This window comes from Microtus pennsylvanicus, chromosome 7, assembly GCF_037038515.1.
Source record: "Microtus pennsylvanicus isolate mMicPen1 chromosome 7, mMicPen1.hap1, whole genome shotgun sequence".
NCBI classification, from domain to species: Eukaryota; Metazoa; Chordata; class Mammalia; order Rodentia; family Cricetidae; genus Microtus; species Microtus pennsylvanicus.
The window spans coordinates 121,779,698-121,792,726 of NC_134585.1; the positions used below are offsets into that span (position 1 = coordinate 121,779,698).

Below are 13,029 nucleotides of genomic sequence, written 5' to 3' on the forward strand. Positions count from 1 at the left end.
GATATGTGTCAAGTATGAGGGCTCACTCCCAACTCCTTATCTTGGAGAGTTTATCTTATTTAAGGAACACTCAAGACCCAAAAATGTAGGGGTCCAAACTTTTAGCTGAAATTGAAGTGCCAATGGCTTCTCAAGAAATTATATAAGTAACTGGCAATCCCAGCACTTGGAGGATGAGGCAGGAAGATTCTGAGTTCCAAGCCAGCCCGTACTACATAGCCAGAGCCTAGCTCCAAAAACAAAAACACACAAGCCATCAAAAAACTGAAGAAAATTCAGGGCAGTGGTGGCACACTTTTAATCCTAGCACTCAGGAGGCAGAGGTAGGCAGAGCTCTGTAAATTCTAGGCCAACTTGGTCTATAGAATGAGCTTCAGGACAGCCAGGGATACACAGAGAAACCCTGGGACAGTGGTGGAGGCAAAGGAAACAAAACAAAAGAAAGAAAGGAAAAAGGGAAATACATCAGTCAGCCTTTACAGCCATTTACAGTTCTGAACACAGGGACTGAGTGGGGGGGGGGTTAGCTCAATGGGTTCGTGGATTGGGGGTGGGGGTGGCTTGAATTAGGGCATGGTGAAGTACACCTTTAATCCCAGCCCTCTGAGGCAGAAGCAAGAGGATCTCTGAGAGTTCAAGGCCAGCCAGGGCTCCACAGTAAGACATCCTGTATAATGGGCTAATCCTAGTTGTCAACCTGACTACTTCTGGAATCAACTAAAACTAAATACTTCTGGAATAAAACTAAAACAGGGCTAGGCACACCTGAGACAGATGATATGCTTTATTGGATAATTCAAGATGAGAAGACCCACCTGAAAACTAGCCACAGCTTCTAATGGCAGCCCATATAAAAGGACACGGAAGAGCTGGTTGTCCACGCCAATAATCCCAGCCCTAGGAAGGCAGAGGCAGGAGGATCTTTGAGTTCAGTTCGATGTCAGCCTGATCTACATAGCTAGTTCCAGGAGCGCCAAGGCTACACACTGTCTCTAAAAACAAAAACAAAAAAGCAACAATAAAAACAAAACATATTGCCTGGCATGATGGCACACCCTTTAATCCCAGCACTTGGGAACCTGAGGCAGGCAGATCTTTGTGAGTTCAAAGATAGCATGGACAAACCCTGTTTCAAAGAACCAAAACCACACACCACAAATAGGGATGAGTAGAGGGCCAGAGCAAATCACCCAGGCTCTGAGGTTCTAATAAAGACTTTTAGAGTTTAGGGATTGGGGATAACAATACAAACATTGCTTCCAGTCAAACCTAAACTGCTCTTTGAAATCAGAAACCCCCTCAAAGTGGGGCGTAAACTCGTCCAGAAGGTAATTTATTAGGTACCCTAGCGATTAAGGCCACCGACCACTGCCCAACGGGCGGAGCACCACACCTAACTGCAGGAACCTTCGCCGAGGTCCCTGGGGATTCGCCTGCGATTCCTGCGCCGGCCAAAGCACCTACCACGCCCCAGCTTGCGCGCGCAATGACGCAAGTGCGTCGACGCCATTTTAGCCAGTCACGCTGCACTAATGCCTGGCAGCCATTTTGTTTTGGGCACCAAGCGGGAGTTGGCGGCGCCGGCCTTGGTGGCACAAACGAAGGGAAGGAAAGGGCAGGCCTGACGAGCGGGAGGAGCGGCCGACTAGGTACCCAGCCGCAAGGAGTGAGCCTCGCGTCATACCGTTTAAGCATCTAACCCAACCGCCCAGCTAGTTGACCCGAGCGGGCCCCATCAGCTCAGCTTCGGCCGGCCCTCGGCCCGCCCGCCGCAGCCGTGGTGGCAGCCCCGGGAGGAGCGCTGGCGTCCGTCTCCTTCGGTGAGTTTCTGCGGGGAAGCTGAGGCAGGGCGGGGCGGCGCGGGCAGCGGGCCGGGCGGCGCGGGCGGCAGGTGTGGACCGAGCCGCGGGGCGCGCAGGCCGGGGAGGGGGCGGAGCCGGGAGGCGGGGGCTGAGCCGGAACCGCAGCGGGCGGGCGAGCGGGCCGGCGGCGTCGGCGGTGCTGGCCCCGCTGGTCCTGTATGGTTCCGGTGGTTTGGTTCTGGCTTTTCGGTCCCGAGCCTTGCTTATCTAGACGAGCGCCACGCCGGAGCCCCAGCCCCCCCCCCCCGAGTGGTGGTGGTGGTGGTGGGTAGGGGTAACAACGGAAATAAGCAACTAACCAGTGGCGCCTTGAGAGGCTTTGAGAATGGGATGGAAGGTTAAATGTAAGGACTACGGGATTTAGCGGCCGCTCTAGGTGTTTGGTTTTGCGGCACCGAAATGGGACCCCAAACCCTGCTTTGGCTAGACAAGCGCTCCGAGTTAACGTCCCCAACCTCTTATTTTTACTTATTTTAAAAAACCTTTAGTTTGAGGCAGGACCTCTCAAGTAACTCAGGCTAGCCCTGAGCTTGGCCATCAGGTCTGGCTACGGTTAGATTTTGTGGCGTGCTTTTCAGAGAGCTCTCAGGTTGAATACCCGAAGTAAACCTTTTCTGACTTTACCCTGCCGTATCTTACCAGAACTCCACTTGCATTCGGAGTTGAAAATCGGTTTTGAAATCAGGCATTTGTTCCTTTTGATTTGTTTATGTGAGAAAGAGTTCGTGCCTCAGTGTCAAGTGTAATCCACAATGACCTCACCCTTCCCCTGTCTCAGATGGGAATTGAACTTAGGGCTTCATTAGTGCTAGACAATCCCTGCACCGCTGAGCTGTGTTAAATTCCCGGCTCCTGCACGCTTCCTGATCCATGTCTTTCAGTTTTCTATAGACACCTAAGATGCACCTAGGTAGCTCTCCCCCCAACCCCAGTTGCTGTTCCCCAGCCCTCGTGGCCAGATTGTAGTTTAATTGGTCCAAATCCAGGCATTAAAGTAAATTAAGGTTGGTGTGGGGTCTTTTTCTTTAATATTCCTTGGCTAAATCAGTCTAGGATGAAAAGAAGAGTGAAAGCCAAGCTCCTAGGCCTTGGCTACATCTGATTCTGCCATTTTGGAGGCTTTGGCAGACATTGTCCATACTGGGGCTTTGACATTTTAATAAATTGACAGACTTGTAATGTAAACTTAAGTTCTTAAAATGAATTTTAATATGCTCTTCAAGAGTTTGTAATATAGGCCAGCCTTTCAGTGGTTTATGCCTTGTTCTTCAGGAGACTGTAATCAGCTGGGCTCAGGCCTTTTAATCACTTGGGTGCAGAAGTAGCTGGTCTACTGGTCGAGTTCCAGGAAGGCCAAGGCTACACAAAGGAGCCCCGTCTCAAAAAAAAGGCCAAAAAGAAATAAAGAAAACAAGATCTTGATTATTCTGATTTAATTTATTCATTATGCATATTGTCCTTTGTAGATTCTCGGGATTTGAAGATGGCTGCTCAGTCGGCGCCGAAAGTCGTGCTAAAAAGCACCACCAAGATGTCTCTAAACGAGCGGTGAGGCAGCCAACAGCAACTTCAGCTCCTTCCTAAGGAAACAGTACTTAAGTTGGCCCTGGGGTCCAATAACAAAAACCAGTTGTAAGCTAAATAACAGAAGGCTTCAGACTTCTGTTCTTAATTGCATCTAATGTGGTACACAAAACAAATTGGGCGGTTGTTTCAAAACCCCTTATCAGTAGATAAGCTGTCTGAACTATTTACCTGGTGGGATATATTTTTTGAAGGACTCCTCACATTCTTCTTTTTTTAAACATTGATACAGGTGGTGCAGCATGATGATACGGTGTATCCTGGCTGCAGTAGGCTTGCTGCCTAGTCCAAGACCAGCAATGTTGTGTCTGGCCTGTAAGAGGCAGGTAGCAAGCCGTAACTATGTCCAAAGGCCCCTGAATGTCATTCTTGGGCCTTGTAAGAGGCACTTGCTTTGCTCCATTTCACTTTCTTTCCATTCTGCTTTTTAGTTTGTTTTGTTTTGAATTCTTTTGACAGCCGTGTGTTTTCTTCCATAAAACTTAACAGAAATGATAGAATGTCCTCATAGGCTCTTAAGTGGTTGCATTAATTTAAATTTCTCAGAAGTACTGAGTTAGAAAAAGTGATTATTTGAAGACTGAGAAAAATTAATTTATTTAAAGGCAGTTTTTGTTTCTGAGAGTTTCATTTATTTGGTGTCGTTCACCATTTTATCATGTTGTTGCTAGAAGTTCCAAGGCATTTAATGTCTGGTTTTGCTTCTAAAGCAAATGTACTTGTCTGCTCATATTTTAAGATGTGATACGTTAATTACCTCTGTTCGTGTGTTACTAAGTAACATGTTAGAATATAATAAATTTACATAATTTGTCTGTACTATTTCAGTGGACTTTAAAGGTGTTCTGGTTTTTCCTCCTGTTTGTCCTTAGAATGAACCCTTCCCTCTCCAAAGGTGTAGGCATTTTGTTTGTCTTTGTAACTGCATCTCTGTCTCTTGTCATCATACTTGCTTAATGCGTGTTTTTCATACTTTCCACTTCTCTAAGAGCTGTTATCTGAGCCCTTGTTATCACTTTTAATTGTGCTGCACTTGACTGCATTCTGAATTTCTGGTTCTTGCAAGTTTGTGGAAACAGAGGAGTCTTTAACCCACATCCACCTTGATCCAAATGTGCCACTTTAAAGTTCGTGGGATCTGGAGCTCCTGGTCTAGCAAGCCATGAAAATGCCAATAAGTGTTTTATAATAAAGCTTTTATTTAAACACCCATTTTGTTCGACCTTGAAGCTTTACTAATATGCTGAAGAACAAACAGCCGATGCCAGTGAATATTCGGGCTTCGATGCAGCAGCAGCAGCAGCTAGCCAGTGCCAGAAACAGAAGACTGGCCCAGCAGATGGAGAATAGACCCTCTGTCCAGGCAGCATTAAAACTTAAGCAGGTGAGAGAATGTGTTTTGGCAGTCTGTCAGGCAGTCTACCAAGGCTGTCAGGATATAATGGATGATTAGAAGATGGCTCAGGCAAAAGCTGAAACTTCTCTGAACAAATGCTCAAAGAATTCCAGTTTGGGCAGGTACCAATTAAGTAACTTTTTTTGGTTTTGTTGTCTTTTCTTTTCGGGACAGCGTTTCTCAGTGTATCCCTGGCTGTCTGGTATTCACTCTGTAGATCAGGCTGGGCTTGAACTCAGAGATGCATCTGCCTCTGCTTCCTAAGTGCTGGGATTAAAGGTCTGTGCCACCACCACCCGGCTTAAGTAACTTTTTAGTACTTTTTTCCCTTCGGGAGTTTGACACCTCTGTAGGTTTATCAGTGAGAATTAATTGATTGTTTTCTGATCCTTGCTCTTGAAATAGAATTTTTTTAAATCTTTTTCTACAAAGAACTTTTGTTTAGTCTGGGAGTGTTGTTCATTGGTAGAGCACTTTCCTAGAAAGCACAAGGTCCCCCTGATTCAGTTCTCACCACTTCCCAAAAAACAGGAGAATAACTTCTAGTTGCTTAGCTATATATAAAATGATTTCCAAGCTAGAATAATCTTAGTTTTCCTAGTGCAGAGTCTGAATGGCCTGGGTCTAAGGTTTTCAGTGTTTTTACATCACAGTAGAACAAGCATACAGGATGATCAAATGTTAGTTCTCTTTCACATTTCCAGTACGAGGTAATCCTGTTCAGGCCTGAAATAAATCCTGCTCTTTATTATTCGTAGACTTTATATGCAAGTCCGGAGAGTGGCTGTGGAAGGATATGTCCAAGCTGTGGCTGGGCGTCCAGAGGGCGGTGCCATGCAACTGTAAGGACTTTAACTGGTAGCACTGCATGGCTGTGCATAGAATCAGCACTTATAGCACCCACCCCTCACTCTGAACCTTTGGGCTCACTGACTGAAAATAAGCAAGGCTTTCTGCTTTGTCTACCTTTCCGCCTTGGAGTGGTTAGGTTCATCCGTGACTCAGGAGAGCAATAAGCCATAGGCCCACCATTTTCCAAGAGTAAATAAAATTTATGACATCTCTGATAACGCTGTGCCAGGTCCTTTCAACAGGCTAATCTCTAAAGCAGCAGCAGCAAACATGAGCATCAGCATTGGTGGGACGCTCTGAATCTGTTCAGTAGCCTTATGTCCTGTAAAGAACTTGCAGTGTGGCTCGTGCGATGGAGGGGCTTTTTTTCTTTTACTTATGTTAAGGCCAGATGAAGGGTATACAGTGGTTATCTCAGAATTTAGAGGCATTATGAGTTCAAGGCCAACCCAAATTTTGTTTAGTTTTTGGTTTTTGTTATTGTTTGGTGTGCTTTTGAGGCTAGTGTCTCAATATGTAGCTGCTACTAGCCTGAACTCTATATGTAGACCAGGGTGGTCTCAGACTCACAGAAATGTAACTACTTGTACCTCCAGAATACTGGGATTAAAGGTGTATGCCACCCACCACACCCAGATCAAACACTAAATTGTTTTTTTAATTTTTTTTTAAAGATTTATTTATTATGTATACAACATTCTGCCTCCATGTATACCTGCGTGCCAGAAGAGGGTGCCATATCTCATTACAGATGGTTGTGAGCCACCATGTGGTTGCTGGGAATTGAACTCAGAACCTCTGGAAGAGCATCCAGTGCTCTTAACCACTGAGCCATCTCTCCAGCCCCTTTTTTAATTTTAAGTATATATATATGTATATATGTGTATGTGTGGTTAGTAGCTACTTTATTATGCAGCACAGCTCTGGAGTAAAAACGGAGTAGTGCTATGAGTATTCTATGAGTGTCCAGGATGGGTAGAGACTAAGGATGGAGACGGACTCCCCGCTCTACTGTTCAGGAGAACGAGTATACTCAGTAATTGAACATGAGAATGCAGTTGTGACTTCATAGCTGTGTGCTAGTGTCTGGAGGTACAATTCAGTGGTAAAGTATATGAATTTCATGCCCACGCACCACAAAAAATAATTACTGTGGTAATTGGGGGAGTAACAAGACAGGCCCTTGAGGTCGCTTTCGCCTGCCTGTGCTAAGTGCCTAATGATAAGAGCCTTTCTCCTCTAATTGGAAGCATTTTAAGATTTTGTGTCTGAAAGCTAATGTTTCAGCATCTTTTGCAGAGCTCTTAATTGAGGGAAAGTGTATATGCACAGGCATTTGTATTTGTCTGTGCCATTAGTGTGTGACAGAAGTGGATTGTGTGCAAGAAGACCATTTTCATTAATATTGACTGGCTTTATGGAAGACCAGAATGCTAGTCTTGGTTATATTAGAAGCTGTATTGTCTCCTTTTCCTTTGAAGAAATCTATCTGAGATGTGATCTTCAGAGCCTTTGGAGAAACTAATTATTGAAAATTAATATATCTAGTATGTACTTATTCTCTGTGTGGTCCTTTGTGGTTAATAGATTACTTGTTTTAACATGAATTTAACTGACTCTCTTTGAAGATACATTTGGATTGTGTGTTCAAGGCCATTCTTCTGGCTTAAGAAAACTGTTGGCAATGGGAAATGTGGAATTTACAGATTTTTAAGAAATGAAAGGAGAGGATTGTTGATTTTGTTTGTTTGTTTATTTGCATCTTAAGGTAAAAAAATAAAATAAAAAGGATCGTCTGGCGATAGATACTCAAAGGAAAACTGGAACACACTGGCCTCTTTGACTGAGAAGCCAATCTTGTCCTTAAGTCTCAAGAATTCAAGTGAACTTGTAATTTAAGTTTACCAGAATGTGATGCACTTCCAGTGGTGTGTGAGTAAGCCTTTCCAAACAGTGTAGTTCTTGGGCAGGTATGGATGAAGACACGCGATTGTCAGCCTGTGGCTAAGAAGCATCAGGTTTGCAGCTACTGCTGTGTGACTTGAGTAGTCATTTTAGTAAGGTGGTCTGCGCTGGTGCCAGTGTTGTACGCCATGCTAGAACTTCTAGAGCTTTTTTTCTGGATCAGAATTCTGCTTTATCCATATTTAGAGGTAAATAGGTCTTTTTTGTTTGGGATTCTATGTTACCCACAACAGGCTTATACCCTCCACACCAGGTGCCTCACTAAACTGCCTAATCCCACTGAATTGCTTTTTTTGATCTCAATCCTCTAACACCTTTTTTTCCAGAAGAGCTTAAAGCAGCGCCTGGGTAAGAGTAACATCCAGGCACGTTTAGGCCGACCCATAGGTGCCCTGGCCAGGGGAGCAATTGGAGGAAGAGGCCTACCCATAATCCAAAGAGGCTTGCCCCGAGGAGGAGGACTACGTGGGGGACGTGCCACCAGAACTCTGCTTAGGGGCGGGATGTCTCTCCGAGGTCAGTGTTGTGTGTAGCTGATAGTGGTTGGATTCTATCCTCTTCCCCTTTCTCTTGAGCTGCTTATGGTCATATTTGTTTAGCATCTTTAATCCTAAATTTGTATTAATCTAATTAATAACTTTTGAAATCACATTTTTAGTATGCTGCATGTGTTTTATCGATATCATTCCTTTTCTGATAATGTGCAATGGTGAGAGGCTATGACCTGCATAGCAACAGGTAATTCATGTCATCTCCATTCCATTTGAAAACACCTGCTGCTGCTTGAATCAAAGCACATTCAAGTTCTGGAAATAAGTCTTAAGAAATGTGTGGTTAGCATGTGCGAGGCCCTGGGTTGAATATCCTCAATACCAAGAAAAAAAGTATGGGTCTTTTGACCTGTGTCATGACTAACTGACTGCCTTCCTGAAGCGAAAAACTATTAATCTGGAAGAGAGGGGACAGTTTGATCCATAGTGTCTACCTATCTGTATCATTCTCTTGGGACATGTTACCCTGTTCCCTTTGTAAAGTTCTTACCCCTCAAGAATATATTGAAAACAGGAATTAACGTTTATTTTTAAATCTACCATAATGCCAGGCATCTGATTGTTAGCTTCTTAAATTCATAAACTTAAGTCCCAGCTTTTTTTCCCCCAAAGATGGCTATGATCAGAATTACTAAATTGAATAAACTGCTTAATCTGCTCACACACACTGTGCAGTTTGCCCCACCCAGACTAAACATTAACTAATTATTACTATTTAACCCTCACCGCCTTCCTTTGGTTAGAATCTACTTTGTCTCTCTTGGATTTACCTGCATATACATTGTATGCCTCCTCTCCAAGGTCAAAACCTGCTCCGAGGTGGACGAGCCGTAGCTCCCCGAATGGGCTTAAGAAGAGGTGGTGTTCGAGGTCGTGGAGGTCCTGGGAGAGGGGGCCTAGGGCGTGGAGCTATGGGTCGAGGCGGAATCGGTGGTAGAGGTTAGTCAGCTACCAACTTCAGAGAGTAGCTCCCCTTATTTTCCTCCCTTCAAAACTCAGAGCCACCTTTCTGCACAGCTTCAAGTCAGGCAGGCTTGTTTGTTTGTCTTGTTTGTTGTTTTAAAACTGGCTTGTTTTCTAAATTAACATGCTGATAATGCAAAGGTCTGTTAGGATTAACAGGTACATTTTCCAGAGCCACATTTTAGCATTCTCCAGGTTTTTAGAAATTTAAATTGTTTATTAAAATGATGCAGTGACTGGCTTGGAATTTTTCCTTTTTCTGTATCTACCTGTTGTTGCCACCACCACCACCATTACACAACCATTCTATAGGCCAAAGCCAGTTTAATGGAGATAGTTGAAGTGGAACTGAGGTGAAGCACAGTGAACACTTACTGGCTGGGTTCAATCTTACACCCCTAGAAACAAAGTAAGAGGGAGGTGAAGGATGTAGCTCTATGCTTAGTCTGCATGTGACTCCAGATCCAGTCCAACAGTGCTGTGTGGTAATGGGATGAGACCTGGCACCTGTTGTTGGCACTGAAACCAAGGATTTATGTAGGATTTATGAAGAACTAAACACAGTTTTCCTGATCGATGCTGAAAGATGTGTTTCTACCAGTTAGCCAGCTGGCTGTTGTTAGTAATCTTACCTTGGTGCCTTGATTCTTGTCTTGTGATCTCATGGACCAAATCAGAAGAGTTTAATGACGGTGGTGTCAGTACCAAATTTCATGGGAGGTTTTCTGGCTTAAGAGTTTAACAAGAAACTCCCAACACCTACCTGTTGATGGATTGAACAACTTACTCTAGTAATCTCTATAGATGATTGTTCTTGTACTTTCTAAAGTGTGGGATAGGTCTTCATAATCCACAACATTGATGGTGCTGAAGAATAACTTAGAACATTTGATAACAAGGGTGTATTTCTTTCTCGGCCATTCTGTGTCACTTGGCTTATTGAATGAAGTATGAACTTGTATGGGTTTCAGGATTTCCAAATTTCCAAGACAATTTCCAGATTGTCCTGACATGGTTTCTGAGAGAGATTTCAGAGGTTAGGAAAGACTAGTCGATTTTGAGAAAGCTGAGTATTGGGTTACTGAATTGAAATTATTTCTCAGATAATAGTTGTCCTAAGGTGACCAGTCAGAGAAGTAGCAGCTAAGTTTTTTCTCTAGAATAACAGATGAGGTGATACAGAAGAATACTGTGAATACCCTGGATTCTCTGTGCCCTTTTTACTGCCTCCTAACTAACTAGGATTATATATTTTAATTTAATGTATTTTAATTATGAACTTTTAGTAAGTTCCAAACTTTTGGTGGTTCCTTTGTTTTAGGAATCTTTGCTAATGTTGTTTTAATTTTTTTCAGCTAATTATACACACCTATAATCCCAGCAACTGGGAGGCTCTTGTTTTTGAGACAGGGTCTCCTGTAGCCCTGACTGGCCTTGAATTTATGATTCTCCTGCTTTTGCCTCCCATATGCTAGAATTACAGGTGTTCGTTATGTGGTGCTGAGGATTGAACCCAGGGCTTCGTCCATACTAGACAAGCACCCTACCGACTGAGCTACACTCCTGCCCAGGAGTGCAAGTTTAAAATAAGGCTAGCTGGTCTGCATGGCAAGACCCTGTCTCAGAGTGGGAGGGGCAGATTTTTTTTTTTCTTTTAGTAGCATTTAAAGATGAATACATAAGAGGGACTCATTGTGTGTGCTTTCCATGTATTGCTTTCTACCCAGTGTGTTTTTTGTTTTTCCATACTTCTCCTCTTTACCCTGAGCTCATCTCAGCTAGGCCCCCAAAGTTTAACGGGGCACTTTTTCTAGGAACCATCAAACCTGTGTGTAACTATCTTCTTTATTTTTTTTTTCTTTTTCAATTTGACCAGGTCGGGGTATGATAGGTCGGGGAAGAGGGGGCTTTGGAGGCCGAGGCCGTGGCCGTGGCCGAGGGAGAGGTGCCCTCACTCGCCCTGTATTGACCAAGGAGCAGCTGGACAACCAACTGGATGCGTACATGTCAAAAACTAAAGGACACCTGGATGCGGAGTTGGATGCCTACATGGCACAGACAGATCCTGAAACGAATGATTGAAGCCTGCCTGCCTACCCACTGTTAGACTCTTGTTAAAGTCACCACATCTATATAAAAAAACCAAAAAAAAAAAAAAAACACAAAAAAAAATACCTTGAGAAAACATGAGAAGAAATCTGATTGATGCTGGAAGGACCTATCACAATAGGTTGTGGACTTGCCTGCTACCAGATGGGGCATTTAGTCTGTTCCGTCTACTTTTTGATACTGTGTTACATGAAACCCTATTTTCCTTTGATTTGGTTGAGTTTGTTTCGTTGTTTATCCAGTCACCCAGACTTCTATTTCAACAGGAATGCGTTGGCTTTGTGAGTAGAACTTTTTTCCAGTCTGCTTCACCTGCCATGTACGCTGTCATTTTAATATTTCTTCTGTTCATCTTTATAATCCCAGAAAAAGTTCCCAGAAGGAGCCAGTGGGCTCTGGGATAGAATTCTACATCTTCCTTAAAAGCTTTCTGGTCGTAGCTAAAACTCTATAAAGGTGTGTGTCTGCTAGGTTGATGGTGAAGTGGTCATTTGGAGATGCTGCTCCTGCTGCTGGGCCAGGAAAGGCTTACACGAGGTAGCACTGGGTTTGCTCATTGACATTGCATACGTGGCAGCTGACTTGCTGAGGTGGATATGTACAGTTTCCACCCTAAAATAAGATTTTTAAGTTTTTTTGGCTTTGTGTCATGTCCAAGAGACCTGTACACATTTAGTATAGAAGCCATTTGATGTGGCAGAAGATACAAGGGTGGGAGACTGTTTACAAACTAACTGCTGGGAATACTGAAATGCAGTTACCTATGTCCAGAACCAATCTTGGTCTAATCCACATAACTGCCTTTATTTGACCCTCTTGAAGGTTTAATTTCAACTATGTTTTGTCAGCTGTTCAATTTCAGTGGAATCTTGTATTTCTGGTTCATTATAACAAATTGTTCTCTCAAATTCAACTCAAGCTTTCTGTTTATTTTTTGAGTTCCTTAAAATGGCCATATAACCAATTTTTGTGGTGTATTGATGTACCTTTTATAGTTGAAAATTCTCGTGTTAAAATTCTGGGGGTGGGACCCTCAGTGGTGTTCAATGCCTTTAATCTCAGGAGAGGCAGGCAGGTTTCTGTGAGTTCCAGTACAGCCAGGGCTACACAAAGAAAGCGGGGCGGTGGTGGCGCATGGCTTTAATCAATCCCAGCTCTCAGGAGGCAGAGGCAGGCAGATCTCTGAGCTCGAAGCCAGTCTGGTCCACAAAATGAGTTCCAGGCCAGGCACCAAAGCTACAGAGAAACCCGGTCTTGAAAAACAAAACAAAAAATAACCCAGGGTGAGGGTAGTAAAACTTTTGCTTTCTTTTGATTAAGCCTTTAGAAAGGATTACCCACCTAGAAAGTACTGCTGTATTGGTGCATGGCCGTTTCTTTTTTTTTTTTTTTTAATTTATTTGAACTTTATTTTATGTGCATTGGTGTAAAGGTGTCAGCTTCCAGGGAGCTGAAGCTACAGGCAGTTGTGAGCTGCCATGTGGGTGCTGGGAATTGAACCCGGGTCCTCTGGAAGAGCATTCAGTTCTCTTAACCGTTGAGCCATCTCTCCAGCCCCCATGGTACTGTTTCTTTTTTCTGTTTGAGAAAAAAGATGTTTTAAGAGCCAGGAAGGGCGTACTGAACATACTCCTCTACCTTGAATCCTTGCTTGCTTGAGGTCTCTGGAGAGTCTGAGGGGCCAGGCAAGGACTTTGGTGTGTAGGAGGCTGGTACTTGGGGGTAGATCTCAGCAAAGGAAAATGAC

General features: G+C 43.7%; 2 protein-coding genes across 7 annotated transcripts in view; one reads left to right on the forward strand and one right to left on the reverse strand.

Moving 5' to 3' along the window:
• The window catches only part of S100a14 (S100 calcium binding protein A14), a 96,107-nt gene that overhangs the window by 16,655 nt on the left and 66,423 nt on the right, over positions 1–13,029 (reverse strand). The window lies entirely within an intron of this gene.
• On the forward strand, positions 1,521–12,195 carry Chtop (chromatin target of PRMT1). Of its 6 annotated transcripts, XM_075978277.1 has the most exons (7): positions 1,524–1,820; positions 3,329–3,410; positions 4,677–4,830; positions 5,601–5,684; positions 7,986–8,175; positions 9,012–9,149; positions 11,050–12,195. In XM_075978277.1, the coding sequence occupies exons 2-7, from the start codon at positions 3,346–3,348 to the stop codon at positions 11,253–11,255; spliced, it is 837 nt and encodes a 278-aa protein (XP_075834392.1). In that variant the 5' UTR covers positions 1,524–1,820; positions 3,329–3,345; the 3' UTR covers positions 11,256–12,195. The 6 variants fall into 6 exon arrangements, with proteins under 6 accessions (XP_075834397.1, XP_075834392.1, XP_075834398.1 ...); XM_075978282.1 differs by lacking the exon at positions 9,012–9,149 and having other exon boundaries at positions 1,521–1,820; XM_075978278.1 differs by lacking the exon at positions 5,601–5,684 and having other exon boundaries at positions 1,526–1,820.